General features: G+C 42.8%; 1 protein-coding gene across 2 annotated transcripts in view; it reads left to right on the forward strand.

Annotated features, from left to right (window-relative positions):
* Positions 1-15,685, forward strand: part of gpr158a (G protein-coupled receptor 158a) — a 64,438-nt gene extending 48,753 nt beyond the window's left edge. For both annotated transcript variants that reach the window (XM_086191149.1, XM_086191150.1), the window contains 7 exons: positions 519-628; positions 1,754-1,992; positions 4,413-4,551; positions 7,288-7,393; positions 8,034-8,180; positions 8,286-8,369; positions 8,862-15,685. In XM_086191149.1, the coding sequence (XP_086047275.1) occupies positions 519-628; positions 1,754-1,992; positions 4,413-4,551; positions 7,288-7,393; positions 8,034-8,180; positions 8,286-8,369; positions 8,862-10,727 (2,691 nt within the window). In that variant the 3' untranslated portion in view covers positions 10,728-15,685. The remainder of the gene's footprint in view (positions 1-518; positions 629-1,753; positions 1,993-4,412; positions 4,552-7,287; positions 7,394-8,033; positions 8,181-8,285; positions 8,370-8,861) is intronic.
* The last annotated feature ends 1,415 nt before the right edge of the window (positions 15,686-17,100 follow it).

The following is a 17,100-nucleotide window of genomic DNA, read 5'->3' on the forward strand; positions in this document are numbered from 1 at the left end:
CCTTGCTGATGGAGTCACCAGAAGCCTGCAAATCACGCCGTTGTCTCCTGCAGCTCTTAGGGTTATTAGCAGGACTCGTAATGGCGAGTCTACTTTTTGGATTTGGACTCACTTGCAATTTGATGAAGTTTGGGTGGAGTCTCATATCTGGGGGTCTATGGTTTGTTGAAAGAACCATCTGAGAAAACTGGAAGAGAATGAAGACTGGATGAACCAGCTTGCTATCATGAGTTAACATCATCCTATCAGATCAACAAATGTTTGGCGTAGAAGCTGAACTGGGAGCAAATAAGTCTTGTCCATCGAGAAAAGCCTTCAGTGGCGTTCTCTGCAGGACGCTAAACTCTTCTGGAGCCGCCATTGTTGATTAGAACCAATAGCCTCACTATCATCAGGCCAGTATCCTCAGAGGACGCTGATTGGAGTGCTTCAGACACAAGTGCAGTCACTCACCCCTGACGTGATGGTTTCTGGTGACTCTTGCAACTTTATTCAAGGCCTCTCGTCTCCTCTTGCAGGTCGGGATTCTTTACTTCCATCCGAGTGTGTTTCGCTGCATCCTGCTGCGATGGGTTCGACTGCTGGGCTTCGCCACCGTCTACGGAACGCTGACTCTCAAGTTGTACAGGTAAGTGCATAAACAACTACACAAAACCCCCCCTTTGTCCAACATCATTAGCCATTCCAGGAAATGGCTATTGGATTCCATTGACCTCTTTAAGTGTAATTACATTTGTCTTACATCCCAATTTTGTGTAAAAGGAGGAGCTGTGTGAAGCGTGGAGGCAGCCGGATTCTTTACTGCCCAACATGTTTCAGGGTAGTTTCTCTACCTCATTAAGTGGACAAATAATTGCCAAGTTAAAGTAATTAAGGAAAACACAGTGTGCTTTGGCCCCAAATGATGTCTATATATAACATAGTATTGAATAATGGTTGGCAGGCGAACCGAGAGAAGAGGAGGGAATGACCTCACTGAGGGAGACGGCGAGAAGGAAAGGAGAGGAAGGTTATCTAGCAGTGAAGAGCCAATAATAACACAGCTGTATTTAAAAAGTGTTCATCCGTGGGAGCTAACAGGATGCGGCTAACGGGAGCAGGAGCCCAGTAAACCTTTAAAGGTGCAAGTTAACATATTGCATAGATCAATTTTTGATGTGGTACTCATTAGTGGGAAGAGCAGTGGACACTTCATCAATGCGTGTGAAGGGCAAAGCCCAATAATAGCGACGGCTGGTCATGTGTGTGAGCATATTTCACGGCCGAGTTTTCCTGTTGATAAATTCCTTTAAATTATGCAAATGACAAATGTACGACATCCAAATTCAATGAGAGGATTCTGTTCAGGACAAAAAACCAGGCACTGATAGGGGGAGTAGTTCGTAAACAGAGTGACAGGTCGTCTCTTACGTGTCCTGCAAACTGTACAGGATCAGCTTGATTTATTTGTGTCATCATGAGTTAGAAAAGAGCAGACGGGAGGAGTCAAGTGCAGAAATCAGTCGGAAGCTAAAGTTTATTAGGAACCATTCCATATTCTAATGATCACCTTATGAGAAATAAACAATGACCAACTAAAAAAAGACTATCGTAGAGCCCATACCTCCGCTGAGGTTTGATTTGAAGAAGCTCACGTCTAAATGTTTAGGTCTGGACTAGAAACATCTCTGTGGATATCAAGTTTGCTATCATTACAGTCGAAAAGGGATCTATTCCTATGTTTCCAAAATGACCGTCTCATCTCCCCCGGCAGGGTCCTGAAGGTGTTCCTGTCCCGTACGGCTCAGAGGATCCCCTATATGACCAGCTGGCGAGTGTTGCGTCTGCTGGGCATCATCCTGCTCATCGTCTCCTGGTTCCTGGTGGCTTGGACATCTGCTGTGTGCCAGAATCCAGACAGGAAGTTGGCTCTCATTGACGTGGGCTACACGCCTGACGGGCTACAGTTCAGCATGTGCCTGCTCGATCGCTGGGACTACATGATGGCTGTCGGTAAGCCCCGCGAATGCCCCCGGCCTCTTTTGGGAATAGATTGAAGAGTCACACACACACACACACACACACACACACACACACACACACACACACACACACACACACACACACACACACACACACACACACACACACACACACCACAGTGAGGGTTATTTGAGGTTTTGATGGCACAAAATCAAGAGGCAGTTTGTCAGGAATAGAAACGTTCTGAGTTCAAAGAGAGAGAGGTGATTGAGGCGTGAGCAACGAGTCTAAGAGAGTTTACCTCCATCTTCCTTTGGCGGGGGTCTTGATGAAGTGATGCGAGTGTCGTGGTTAAAGGCCGTTCTCTCAAAGCACCTTTCTGACATTGTCAACACGATGTCTCAGTTACGCCGTGAGGGCACATCTTAAAATTTGTAACAACCTGAGGCATCAGGGCTCAGGCGGTGAGGTGGAAATCTGGTAATCAGGTGGTCATTGACCATGATGAATTGCCCTTGAGCAAGACACTGAACTCCTATCTATTCCTTATGAGCGGGTTAGAACCTTGCAGAGTGGCCTCCTCCATGAATCAGCGGGTTCTCATGTACAGTTGCAGCTGAGTTTTTATTCAGACATTGAATAAGACGGCTGTTGTCCCAGTGAGAGACTCAATCAATTTATTGATGGAATTATGTCCACCCCCACAACGGAAGGCTCCTCAGCGCTGGTCGCAGTCTGACTTTGTTCCAGTTCCTTTCTTGCATTTGTCAGCAAGTCAGCATTCCTGTCGGATGTCAGATTAAATTCAAAGAATAACTGATAACTTCCTTTTAGGATATTTAACTCCTCAACTCAGAAAGTGTATTTTGCCTTCCAGGTTGTAAAAAATATGGGTCTTGAGCTTCTTTTCCCGCCGCTGCATCACTTCTTTGTGACTCCCGAACAGAAAGAACCAGCCTCATATATTTATCTCAAAGCTAATGACGCCCAGTGGCCACCGACTGTAAACAACAGCGACACTGTGCAGCAGAGGGCAACCGGCACCAGACAAATACAGATGAGAGTCACAGATGCAAGGAGGGGACCAACATCTTGCACCTTGTCATACATTTGCTGACTCCTCATGAAAGGAAAACGTTTGAATTCTGGTTAAACAGATGAACGCCGAGGCTTTATTAGGAGGTAAATTGGTTTAATAGGGATGTGCAGGGTGTGAATCACACATGGATCCTATCATGATAAATCTGTCAAATTTAGAAATCTGCACCTGTATGCAGTGGTGCTGTTACAGCACTGCTGTTTTACCAGCATGGAACAGCCTGGCTTAAAACCAATAAAGATTTATCAGCAGGCCCATGTGTGCACCACTGCCTTCATTTCATCTAAACATATTGCACTCTAAATAATCACATTTCTCTGCCACTCTCGCTGACGCACCAGCCCATAAATTTCACTGACAAACTGTCAAACAAGAAGAAATATTTCTTGTTAAGACCATTTTTATGATACTTCACCCACAAAGAGTGTTTTGCCTTTCAAGTACTCACAAGTATGTGTCTTGAGCCCACTAAGACCTTTTTCCCTCCAGCGGCACTTCTTTCTGTCTCCACAATACGGGAAAAGACAGTCACGTATGTTAAGGTTGAAGCTGAAGGCAGCGACAGCTAAAAACAACAGTGTTATAGTTTTATTTTTAGCTCAAATCAATGAGTTTGTGGATTTCTGAGCATTTAGCCTGATAAGGAGAGGTGGGTTGTACCGGATGATGCACTTGAGAGCACAGAAATTGACAGGACACTTTGCTGTTTTTAGCCATCGACATCGATTAGCTTCTCGCTAAACATACACAACTGGCTCTTTGCATTCTGCAGTCACAAAGATGTGATGCAGGAGGGAAAAGCGTCCTTGTGACAGCGATTTGTGAGGGATTCAAAGGCACAATTCATATTTTTGGTGAAGTATCAAGTGAAAATAATAACCAGCCACTGAAATAAGACCTAATCCTTTCATTCATTTTGGATATTTTGATCTCAACACGCCCTCACACAACCTTAAATCATAACAGTCCGGTGAACTGCGACTAATGTCCCCTGTTGTTGCTGTTGGGAGTGAAAAATGAGTTTCCGTCAGCGCTGACAGCCCCATAAATGCCAGAATAACGACAACAGGTTTTTCATAGTAAAAGCCACTTGTTTATTTCTGCAGAGTTGTCTCCTTGGGATGAGACATTAGATGGGGTTGCCATGGTGGTGCATTGGGATTTATGTAGTGGCAAGAGAATACAACCGCAGCTGTTGCAAATAATTTTAATGGAGCAGGGCATTTTCTTGCATTCATGTGTTACACAGCCACTTGTTGGGGTTAGAGCCCATTTTTAGCACAACATTTATTGATTTCTTGGCATCTGTTTCTTAAATTTTGACCGCTTCTCTCTCATTCTCGCTCAACAGCCGAGTTCCTCTTCCTGCTGTGGTCGGTGTATCTGTGTTACGCCGTGAGGACGGTGCCATCTGCCTTCCATGAGCCTCGCTACATGGCCATCGCTGCTCACAACGAGCTTGTGCTATCAGCAATATTCTATGTCATCAGGTAAAAATTTAGAGAGGCGGGATATCCAATCCTGTAGTGGAATGGATTCATGTCATTTAAGACTCCAATCAACACAAAATCATCGACGCTCTCCAGTGAAACTCTCTAGTGAGCAGCGAAATGAGATTTCCGACATTCGTCAGCTGTCTTGAGTAAGCGTCATCATTTGCAGTGTTTGGATTGAAATACGTCAGCACAAGCAGCACATGTTCTCATAGCCCTTTTATCCGTGTGCCAGCGACCTTTTTCTGTCTGTCCCTCCCGGAGGTGACTGACGCCGTTCAAAGTGGCCAAAGTGATTATGACCACACGAAAGTAGGGAGTCACATTTCCACAATAATAAGGGGAGAAAAACTCGCATGCGGAGGTGGAGGGAGAGGTGGACTTGTGTTTGAGGCTGCTGGGAGGTGAAAGCTGGTTTGGCGGTCATTGCTCTTTAAGGCTGATTCGCAGCTTTTACCTGGATATCTGGTTACTGGACAGTCACATATTTGTCAAAATGGTGCTCATTTGAATGCAAACTTCTTCTTTTTTTTTTCTTCCGCCCAACCGATTGTTTTTGTTCCTAAACCCTAACCAGACCATGCAAAAATGTCGTGCTCAGAACAACAACAGCCTATTGTCATCAGTCACAACCAGCATGTTGCTACCCAGGAGATGGAAGCTGAACACTGTCATCTCATGGTCTGGAACTTTTTTCCGGAGGCCGTTAAAATGATGTGAAAAGTGACTCACTCTGAGCAGTAGTACAGATGATGTCAGGCCCGGTGAGCTTCACAGCTGTCTCCAGGTGCCGGGCTCGAATGACTAACGCTTTCAACTTTTAATTCTGCTTCGACACAATTGCAACAAGCATTTCAAAATAATGCAGAGTTACCACACAGTGCTGATTCATTCAATTTGAAGTATGAACACACTTTTTTCCTCAATAGAAAACAAGAAAAAAACAAACCCTGAAATGTTCTCTGAATGGAGTTTGAATTTGTTTGTAACTAAAGTCTGAACTTTTCATGAGATTTGCAATGTTAAACTACAAAAGTTGTCCAAGCTTAAATGCAATTAAAAGTCTTTACTGACTTACAGACGCCGGCCCGCAATTACCAGCTTCATTTTTAACATCAGAGCCTTTGATTGCTCGGCATGGTTTTCATTTGGAAATGTGCGTCCGCTACATTTTCTCATTTCCATCGCATAAAGCTGAAGCCTTCTGTTAGTCTGGGATTTGTCTTTACTGTAGTGAAATTGCCTTCTCCCTCCAGTGTTCGTGTCAAATAGCTGCACCGTGCAGTTTTATAAATGAGACGTTTCAGCTGACACCGCCTCAGCTATTCCTAGCTGGAGTCCCCCTAATTGAGAGCTCAGCTCCATCACATTATTTACTAATGAACCATGTCAGAATAATTTATGTTTTTTCTCACAATTGCACGCATAGCTTGAAATATCGGTGGCCGAATTAACATCCATTGCCAATAAATCCTACATCATCGACGTATAGTCAGACAGGTTTAGGAAGGGACGGGATTTTATAACAGTTTTAGAGGAACAGCTGGCTCTTTGTGATTGCTTTGCCAATTTCTTTAATGGGCCTCTTCAGCCTTGTTGTGAGGCTTTTTTGATGCAAAAAATAGCCATGAGACTCATAATAAATCTGAGCAGTTGTTTGGTGCGGCAGGTTGATTCTGAGCGGCTGCCTCCAGGGACTCCATGATACACCAGGGCTGGTTAGAGGCATCCGGAATACCTTTCTGTTACTCAGATTTCCTCCTTTTTGATCCCACGGTGACCAGTTAAAGCCTCTCGTTTGCTGCGAACAGGTTTTATTCCAGTTCCAGTTTGAGAAAACAAGGGGACTAAGAGAGCTGGAAGTGGAAGAATGAGTGATGGTTTCAGTCAGATGCTGCAGGCGGTGAGGAGACATCATGCCAAGCTTATTAAATGCTCATCTGCATAGAAAACTCCTCGCAAAACATGAAGGAGGGAAGACATCAAAGCTTTGGGACATTTAATATGCTGGACCTTTGCCTTCATTCATACCTTGAAGCTATCGCTGCTGTAGCTGTTCGTTAATTAGCTATTTGCCAACTTCAACAACGTAATGAGCCTGGTAGATGACATTTGCTTGGATAGAGCATCTGACAGGACGTGCCTTCATATCCTTGGTGCACACAAGGTCTCTCAATGCTGAGAGCCTGTTTAGTTAATTTTAAATTAAAGGCTTGAGCTACTCCGCACCGCAATTGTTCCTGCCAGTAATTATCTCGTTTTCCAGCAACTGCTGCGCCCCAGTCAAACCAATCGTCAAACGGTTGGGTATATAAATAGACAAAATCTTATGACCAGATCGAGTTCAGTCCTCTTTACTGTAAACCCAGTTCAAGGAAAAAGGAAAATGTGTCTTTCCTGGTTCAAGTTTCATCCATGTGCAACGTTACATAAGACTACTTTGAGCAGGTAAATGGATGCTCTGACAAATAGTGTATCAATCTTTGACTGAAAACACATTAAGTCTGCTGCTTTTTCTAGACACAGAGGATGTGTCTGCATAAAGCATCATACCATATTCTTGACAATGACAAAATTTTGCTAAAAAAAATGTGTGTGTGTGTGCCAGTCAATTATTTCATGAAATTCAGATAAACAACCAAATGTCGTAGTGTCCTAGTCTTTTGCTTTTTCTTCCCTGCTTCTCACTTCCTGTTTCTCTCCCTGCCTCCTCTTTTCCTCACATCCTCATAGGTTCACTCTTGCATCTGAGCTCCATCCCGACTGGATGCTGCTACTCTTCTTCACCCACACACACTTAACTGTCACAGTCACTTTGGGTCTACTGCTCATTCCTAAGGTACATTTCCCCAAAACAAATTCCATTCCTGCTAAGCTTGCTTTTTGTGTGTCTTTTCTAGTAGGCATCTGAACAAACTTGTACTTCCTGTTTCACACTCCAAACCAAAAAGAGATAGAATAATAGGAATCAAGAATATGCTAACTGCTATTGTGCATGAACCAGACTTTTACAAGTCGATTCTCGTTTCAACACTCACCTGGTCATGAGATGTGGGGAGTGAACAAAAGAACTAGATTGCGCAGTCCAGCTGCTGAAATTAGCTTTCTCTTTTAGCTAGTTGGGCTGCTGCTGCCTTGCACAGTAATGGCTCCCTATCGTGAGGTGAAGAATTACGGAATGAGGTAGTTACATATATACAGCTTATTGTGACTCCGTGTTCTATGAGCTCCAACTCTCATATAGAGTAGGGATGCGTTGCGCTCCTAGTGCAAGTAGAGCACTACAGTGACTCAGTATCACCTCCTGTGGAACAAAGTGGTTTTGTGAGATGGGATGGACTGGTGCTAGCTTGTTCAGATTTGTACAGATAGCGCCCTTAATTCACACTAACACTGGAAATAATGGCTCTTGACAGCCATACAACATTTTGCGATCACAAGAACTTGCTTGCTCAACTTTTCGGATGTCATCCTACCAGTTCCTGTTTGCTGGCACCCACATGAGAGATGATATAGCCTCTGAGGCCTACGAGGATGAGCTGGACATGGGTCGTTCTGGGTCATATCTCAACAGCAGCATAACGTCAGCATGGAGCGAACACAGTCTGGACCCTGAGGACATTCGGGTAAGCCTTGTTTCCATTTGTTTAACGTCTATTCTTTAATGTATAACCTGGTGCTACCTTCTTAATCATCCACAAATACTGAGCCATGGCAGTTTTTTATTGCAGACACCAGACGAAATGGGCCATCTCAGTTCTATTAATGGCTGTGGCGTAAGGTCTTGCGACAGTCTTTGGGAAAAACGTACCAACGTGAGCAGAGATTTGTTTGTCTGTTAGAGCTGAAGAAGTCTCTCTACCAAATGATTTTGGCACTTAATGCACTATTTAGGGAGTGGTATATCCTGCTGCTTGTGGAGATTCACGTATCGGATGGGCATACAGACAGAAATATATGAAATGCATAAATTGAAGACCCAAGCTTAGAGGCTGTTTCAGACCTAACATTAAGTACACTGTTTCCTTATTTACTGCTGTCCAAGACTGTCCTGTCCTTTTATTTTCAGCACGCATGTGATATTCTGTAGTGCATCATTTCAACAACTGTTCGTAGTCACGTGTCATGAATTTGTACTGCATGTTTTCTGTGCAGTAGAATGTCTGCTTTTTGAACCGTGTTTAATAGTGGTTTTGATTAGAAATACCTTTTTTAAGCCTGGAACTCTGCTGTTATTTTTTTTGGAAGAAAATTGGCTGATCAATTTGTCATTGTCTTTCCCTCCATTTTTTTTCATGACTGTGTAGGAGGAGCTGAAGAAACTCTACTCCCAGTTAGAGATTTACAAGAGGAAGAAGATGTTGGCAAACAACCCTCATCTCCAAAAGAAGCGAAGCTCAAAGAAGGGGCTGGGTCGTTCACTGATGAGGCGCATCACTGAGATTCCTGAATCGGTGCACCGGCAATGCAGCCGTGAAGACAAAGATGCTGGAGAACATGGGAGCAATCGGAATAGCATCTGCATGTTGAAAAAGAACCCATTTGATCAGACTCACCCAGCAAAGCCAGCGAAGGAGGAAACACTGAAGAGCAAGGTTTTCTCCTTGAAGAAGTCCCATAGTAGTTATGACCACGTCCGGGACCAGAGTGAAGACTCCAACAGCTCCACAACAGACAAGATGGAAGTGACCATGGCTGAAGGATCCCTCTTGGATACCCTTATGGGCAAGAAGCTGGTCAAGAAGAAGTCAAGTGAAAATGTGAGTGCTCCAAGTGAATCTACAGAATCAGTACCCTTGGTCTGCAAGTCAGCTAGTGCCCATAACCTCACTGCAGACAAGAAACCGATTCACCCTAAAGCGTCCATGTTGCAGAAATCTCTTAGTGTCATCGCCAGTGCCAAAGAGAAGACTCTGGGCTTGACGGGAAAGACCCAGAATGCAGAGGAAAGCAATAAGAAGAGTCAGCCAAAGAGCAAAGACACAAGGGCAAGTGCAGAATCAGAGAATGAATGCCAACCCAAGATGATTATCAGCCAATCCGTTGAGTACAAACAGAGTGCGCCGAAAGGTAGAACCATAAAACAGCCGGTGAGTGGAAGCCAGCCTACAATCTGTTCTGATCCAGTCAAAGGAAAGGATCTCTATGATCTCTCAGAGGTATGCCCCTGGGAAGTAGAGGATCTTCCAACACCTTCTGAAAACAAGGTCCAAAAGCATGTATCCATAGCACCAGAGGAAACCACCACAGTTCATGGAGGTAGTACCAAGGGAGGCAAACCTCAGAAACAGAAAGCTACTGATCAGTCCCCGTCAAGTGCTTGGCATTCGAAAGAAAGCCAGTGGACAACTGCCGTTCGAGAAGAGGTATGTCCATGGGAGGATGAGAGCCAAACCAGCCAAGTTGATGGGTCGAAGCAGCAGGCATCCAGTCAATCCAGCCAACTTGCTCAGACCCAGCAGGCCCCTTCTAACGTAGAGAGCTCCAAAACACACCGGGCGGAGGTTTGTCCATGGGACTTTGAAGAGGCGACAGAGTTGGCGTGTTCACCAAATATAGCAAAGCAGAAAAAAGGTACCTCTCCAGGGGAGGGGCAAGGAAGGAGCACCCTTTCTGATCCTTCCAAAACAGGAGGTGCTCTCCAGCTGCCCACCTCAAAAGCTGATGTATGTCCCTGGGACTATGAAAGCACGGCAGTATCACCGATTTCTGACAGAACACCTAGTCCCTCTCGAGTTCCCAAATCTAAGGAATCCCCTTCAAAAAAGAAAGTTACCCCTTTCACAAGAACATTGGAGAAGGAGAAGGAGCAATCAAAAGACACTGATGATGAGAAAAGTAGAACAAAAGCAAAGGACAAGAGTAAATCTTCAGAGAAACATATGAGCCAACAAAAAATGGCTGAGGTATGCCCCTGGGATGTAGAGAGTCTTCAGGAGGTGCCGGTGGTAGAGAAAAGAAGAAGTGCTAATGTTGGAGCAGCCAAACCAAAGCAGGTGGATGTCTGTCCGTGGGATTTTGAGGATACATCTGATAAGAAAGATACGGACAAAAGGTCCTCTGTCGTGAAACAGAGCAGTCCCAATCCTAAAGCTGGAGTCGTAAGTGCTGCTAAAAAGGCGGATGTTTGTCCCTGGGACTTTGACGATAGCACATCGAGCAAGAAGGCATGACACTCAACCTTAACGGACCATTGAAATTATAGTTACCGATATATACTTTTTCACTTTGAAATCGTTAAATATTACATTTTACTAATAGTGGGGTGACTTGGAAGAAAAAGTTGATTCAGTTCCACAAGTTGCCTTCCTTTACAAGGTTTTGTTCCTGTTTTATGTATTTTAAAAATAAGTAAAATTTACACAAAAAAAACAAAACGGTCATGACGAGCATTCCAGATGATAACAGGAAAATCCTGACACTAAAACTTAGACTAATTATGCAACTTTTGATTCAGACTTTTCTCTTCACAAGCAATGTTGAAAATCTGTATTCACTCAATTCAGCTAACAATTCTTTCACCGATATATATTTTTTTTCTGTGTCTGAGCACCGTTGCATCAATAGAGAAAATACTAAGCATGGGAAATTGAGGTTGAAGTACAAAACAGCAACAGTGAAAGCCAAAGAATAAGGGAACAACTGCAGACTCGGATCTTGTGGTGGTAAAGTTAATTTATGCGTTTTTGTCTAAAATGTTAAAGGGAATGACTCAGTGAAGAAATCAGTTTAAAGCACTTTAGCCAACTTCATTAACAGAATCGTGAACATTTTGTCTTCTTACTTTCAACTTCATGGCATGATATCAAACACGATATCACATGTTTCTTTACTTTAAATCTGTTTAATTGTAGTTCTCTGCAGACTGAAACGCTTCCACGTCTGCAAAGATGTACTGTATGTGCCTAAGTAACTAGCATCGTCTTGTATAAGTCTGAAGTGAAGCAAGTGGCTTCTCCTTCAGCATTTCGTGAAGGTGAACTATATTAACAGCATGCACAGCCAGGTAATGAGAATTGTTGGTCCCTACTAGGTTGTCAACTAAAGCAGTTAATGTGTTGACAAATGTATAATATTGTTAGATTTTATTTTTGAATTCCAGAGGCACTTGCATTCCTGCTTTCATGTTTCGAAACGATTATTCAGGGTGGTAAACGCTATACAAGAGCATTCATATGTAAAATTTAAAAAAAATATATATTAAGGGATACGAAGGAAAGTTTACAAAAGATTTTCTTAACAATCCAGCATGGATCTTTGTGTTGGCTTGTGCCAAGTGTGTGTCTGTGTGCATAATTCAACATATTCAATTAAAAATATGATGCAGCGCCTTCAAAACGGAGCCTCCTCTTAAAAATGATCCTGCCATTGTTCTCTGCACTTACATTCCATCTGTGTCGAACACCAAATGGAGAAGGTGAGCGGGTCACCAGTTTCATTTGACAAACAGATGATACACACACTTTGGATCTGGAAGGAGAGGATTAGTTTATCGGGACTTCTTTGTTTTTGGCCTTTACTTTTATTGGGGACATTGAGCTCACCAGTTGAATTCCTGAGATCTGGAACCATGGTGATGTCACCTCTTGAGGTACAACGAGGCTCCAGCGCTCAAACATGGAGACACGCAGGCGTATTTGCCAGTTTTTTCATCGTTAACAGGTTACATGATGTTAGTTTAGAGGCAGATGGCGGTGCAATAAGAGAGTGAACGACTGCATCATTTCACCGCGCCTGATGTACAGTTGGTGTCAGATTATTACTTCAATGAGATTTAACGGGTTTGAAGTTTTTGCACCAGTGGCTGCTGTGCAACTAATTTAACCTTTTCATAACTTAAAAAAAGAAGAAGAAGAGAAACATGCTGGTCATTTTTGAAGCATGTGGTTGCATTTAGTTTCACGTCCCCGTGAATTCACATTCACCTTCATTTAAATTCACATCCAAGCCACGTGTTTTAGAGGATCTAAACTCGCACCTTCTCGGGCTTTTTTCGTTGCCGTGTTGCCTGGCAGATGGTAGTGATGGCGCTGGTGAGAACAATGACCCCATTTATCAAAATGAGAGAGTTTAAAAACCACAACTATGCTGTAATAAGTCTTTGGGTTTCTGTATCATTCACTCGTAGCATGTTTTGGTCGCGGTTTCATGCCAAGTGGGTCAAAGCCGAATCGATAATTATGCCAATCATTTTAGAATTAGGCTTAGCAGTGTGGTTATTGATTAATGACTAAACCCTCTGAGGGTTTTGATTTGTTCAGTGTTTTGTATCAAAATGTCTAAATATTCATCACATACCGGGATCCTGGGATTTAAAGTTTAAAAAAAAAAAGAAATAAAAATAAATCTATACTCAAAATGATAATAATTGCTGTAATGTGACAAAACTATGTATCAATATAGCATCTACAGTACTTTATGGTATCTTGTGTGACAATACATGGTATCACTGAATGTTGTCACTGATTGTAATTATCTGTGATTGCTGTCAAATTTGTCATAACTAAAATAATGAAGCTCTATAGGAGTAACTTTCATTCAAATCTGTGATGAAACACAATTCTTTGGCACGGATTATAACCAAAAAGTGGCAAGTATTAGTAGTTACTCCTATCTGATGTTATTAAACACGCCAGCATGATTTTACAGCTCGAGTCTATAGATATGATTTTGTCTTCTATCTTCCTCCACGTCCTGAGAAATCACCTCTGCCATTGACCCTTTTGCCTCGTGGGGAATATTTCAAAGGTGGAGCGTTTGCCTTGTAGCGTGGATTTGTCATAACCTGGGCTTTAGGAGCTCCCCGAGGAGTGGCGTCTGAGACCGTCTGTCACCGGGCGCGGATTGATTGTCATGCTTTGATGGATCTATATGATATTTATGAACCAGATGTTCGCTGCCATCCATCATGTGCATCCTAGGAGCAGATGGAGGTTCCCGTTAATCAGGGAATTCTGAGCCCTGATACGACAACAGCAACATTAAAAAAGAAGAAAAAATAACCTTTTCTGTTTTTTAACTGACTTTGGAATCACTGCCGCATCACATTTGACTGCCCTGGGTGATGAATTATATGCTGTATATATATTTTTCATATATTTTTTTGGCCTTGTAGAAACTCTATTTTAAGAGACGAGATTAGCCGAGTCGATGAAATTTTACTTTTTTTTTTTTTCCTTAGAATGAGCTCAACAAGCTCAGGATGAAGTGGAATTCAGAACATTTATTACAAAAAGAGACAACAACACAAGCAATATTCAGTAGTATTTTCAGCAGGTAACACTCTCTGGTGACAAAACATTTTCATGAGTGCTTGATTTCAGGGGTGTCACGATATAACGGAATTTATTATAACTGTCATGTTTAGAAGAGAAAAAAAAAAGATTCTTGATATTGTTGGAATAATACACGTGATATATTGACAATAACCCAGAACCAGTAGTCATGTTTCCATCGCCGTGTTTGCATTTTAAAAGGATTGCGACTGAAAAAAGTTGAGGCAAAGTTTTGACGCTCACTTGTGGAGTTTTTGCCGTTAAGAGAGTAAGCTAACGGATATTTCATCCATCTTTAAATATTAGCATCCCAGGTATTCCTGAATTCTCTGGACAGCATGTAACGTGTCTAACGGTCGCTGGTGGAATGAAAGAACAATATGAAATTGCACAGCCGGAAGCAATTCAAAATAAATTTTCCAAAATTTCGGTTGGCTGTGGACAGTCAAGACCACCTCTTCCGTAACGTTAGCTTTACCGCTAGCTCCTGATTAAAACACGCTTCCGTTGCCTTGTTTCGCACTAAACCAGGTCATGGAAACACGGCTGATTCATGTTCATTTTTTTTGGTGTCATTCCCAAATTGAGCTTCAGACTTGTTTGATGACCAAATGGGAACACGACTGCCGTAACTATCCGGTTCACGCCTCATCCCAGTAGGTGTTGCGACATGAACTGGCTTCAGCTTAATTGACTTGGGTATTTTTCTCATCTCCTGCTGTTAAAGCCGTCCATGATGTTGCCTATGCTGCCATCTTCTGATTAACACATGCATTGCATAGCCTAGTTTATTCACTCCAAACCTGCTGATGGTAAAACAGCTAATTCAGGTTGACTTTTTGGTACTTTTTGCAAAGTTTGCTAAAATTTGCTGGATGACTACCTGGAAACGTGATGTAACAATCTCTCACACCCACAGGGGTAGACATTTCACCAAGCACTGGTTACGTACTCGGCATATTTTGAGAGTAATTAATTTATCAACAACAAACTCGAGAAACAAATTTAAAGATGCGTTTGACTGGTAGCATTAGTACCAATTTTCTAGGGATATTGCGATAATATTGTTCATTCTTTTCGGCCGGTTCAACTGAGCACTGAAATCTGATATCGTGACATTCCTAGTTGAGATTTCCAGATGGAGTAGAAGCACCAGAGCATGTAGAACTACAGTTGTACTATCTTAGAACACAACAACATGCAATATCCCACTGTCACATGGTGGAATTAAGTTGTCACAGTTTTTTTTGCCTATGATCGGGTTTCTAATTCCAAAATAACGTGCTTGTCGTAACATCCACCTGTTCGGTCAGTCAGTGCGTGTACGTATCGTCCATCTCTCCCCAAATCACCATGGTATTTTAGCCGTATCATCGATTAATCCGTGCATCTCAACCGGTCACGTTGTACCATCTCGACATAGTCGGCGACGCTATGTCCTGTAGCTCTCCGTCCACCAATCAGATTCCACGGTGCGTTCGTTCTGTTGCCTAGCAGCTTTTGTTTAAACCCTACTTCTCTCTTGTGACCAAACCAAGTCACCCGATGGCAAACACAACTACTACTCTAGCTACTACTTCTACTCAATGCTGTACCGTCGTAAATCTTGTGGCTTCTGCATGAATTCAAGAATTTAGTAGGACCGATGTTTCACTGCCCTTGATAGAACAAAAAAAGAAGAAAAAAAGATTTTATGGACTGTTACAAGTTGTATAGTGAGTGATTCTGTGTCTAACCCACTGTATTATGTGCTTGTTATAACTATTGCTCTATGACAAGCTTATAGCATCAATATATGGGAATATTTGGTAGATTTATATTGTGATATATTGTGATAGCATGTACATAAAAGATACCTCCTCTGCAATAAATATTTATATGAAAATGAAAAGCGTGGCTCTGGATTTCCTTTGATGTGATTCCAAATGTGCTCTTCTAAGGAGGGAAACAAATATCTCAAAGCTTCCTTTTTTTCCCTTTTTTTTCTTCACCGCAGTAATTAGAATCTCCGGGGAAGTTGATGGGAAGCCGTCCCGTGATGCACTGGTGCTTGGTAATCGTCCCCTCCTCAGGTTTGTTTGCTTTTTCCTCCTGCAGACAAATGCAGGCTTTTAAAAGCCTGGTGCGTCACCCCCACTTTAGACGATATGCGCATCTTGGCGACCATCCTGAAATGCTTTTATGGGGCGTTTTGCTCTTCTGGACTGGGAGATCAATGGAAGCTCTGGAGGAAGAAAAAGCTAGAGGACGATGTCAAATGCTGGCTCTTCTTATTTTCTGCATCCAGAACATCTTCATGACTAACGTGACTTTCTTTTTCATCTAAAGGAGATGATATCTACCAAGGAATCTCCAACATTCGAGTTCTGCCCCACGACGCTAAAAAACATTCATCCACAAATAAATACAAAATCATTTTGCTGTATTTTTTCAAGAATAAATGTATTTTTTTATTTTATTTTATAGGCAATATTCCACTTTCCCCATCCCAACCAAAGTTTTATTATTTCACTAGAACACACGGGGACATGGCATCGAGAAAATTAACAATAAAACACCGTAGAAGACCAAAAAATAAATGAAAGCTACAGGAAAATTAGCAGTGCATTTGTCAAGAAAATGTGTGTGGTTCCTTGTGTCTAAAGGCCTCAGAACACACACACACACGCACACACACACACACACACACACACACACACACACACACACACTCAGAGCATCCAGAAGAACTTCAGTAAAAGCTCAAGAACCCCAGACTCAAGAACCCACTACGAGAAATTCGGCAGGAATTGATGGGTGCTGATCCTAGCTGTGGCGATGTCAGGCCCCGGCGGTGTCAGGCCCCGGCGCCAGCGGCCGTTTCCAGCATGTTAGCATTGATCTTTGCGCGCAGAAGCACTTCGGGAGCCTTGTGAATAAATGCAGGATCAATACAGGCCCCTGCAGGGGGCCGAAGGAGAACAAATAGAAGAAAACCGATGCCTCTTCCGCTGGCTCAACATTCTTCTTCAGGAATGAACTTCTCATATAAGCTGTCTCATAGCTGACATGACAAGAGCCATAAAAGTCCCATCCAACATCCGCTGCACGTGGCGCCAGTCGCCATGGTGCACGCAGAACCACCGCTGGATTGTCTCTTTGTTGTCTTTATGGGACAGTGGGCACAGCGGACAAATCTTCCAGTGTGACAGGACTTATTTTTAAACCTCAGACGGGGACGGGAGTATGAATCACAGCCTTTTGTGGCTGGACCATGTGGGTAGAGATGGGC

The sequence above is a fragment of the Aulostomus chinensis genome, chromosome 21, assembly GCF_037954235.1.
Source record: "Aulostomus chinensis isolate RoL2024-O1b breed Wild chromosome 21, RoL_Achi_v1.0, whole genome shotgun sequence".
Taxonomy (NCBI): domain Eukaryota; kingdom Metazoa; phylum Chordata; class Actinopteri; order Syngnathiformes; family Aulostomidae; genus Aulostomus; species Aulostomus chinensis.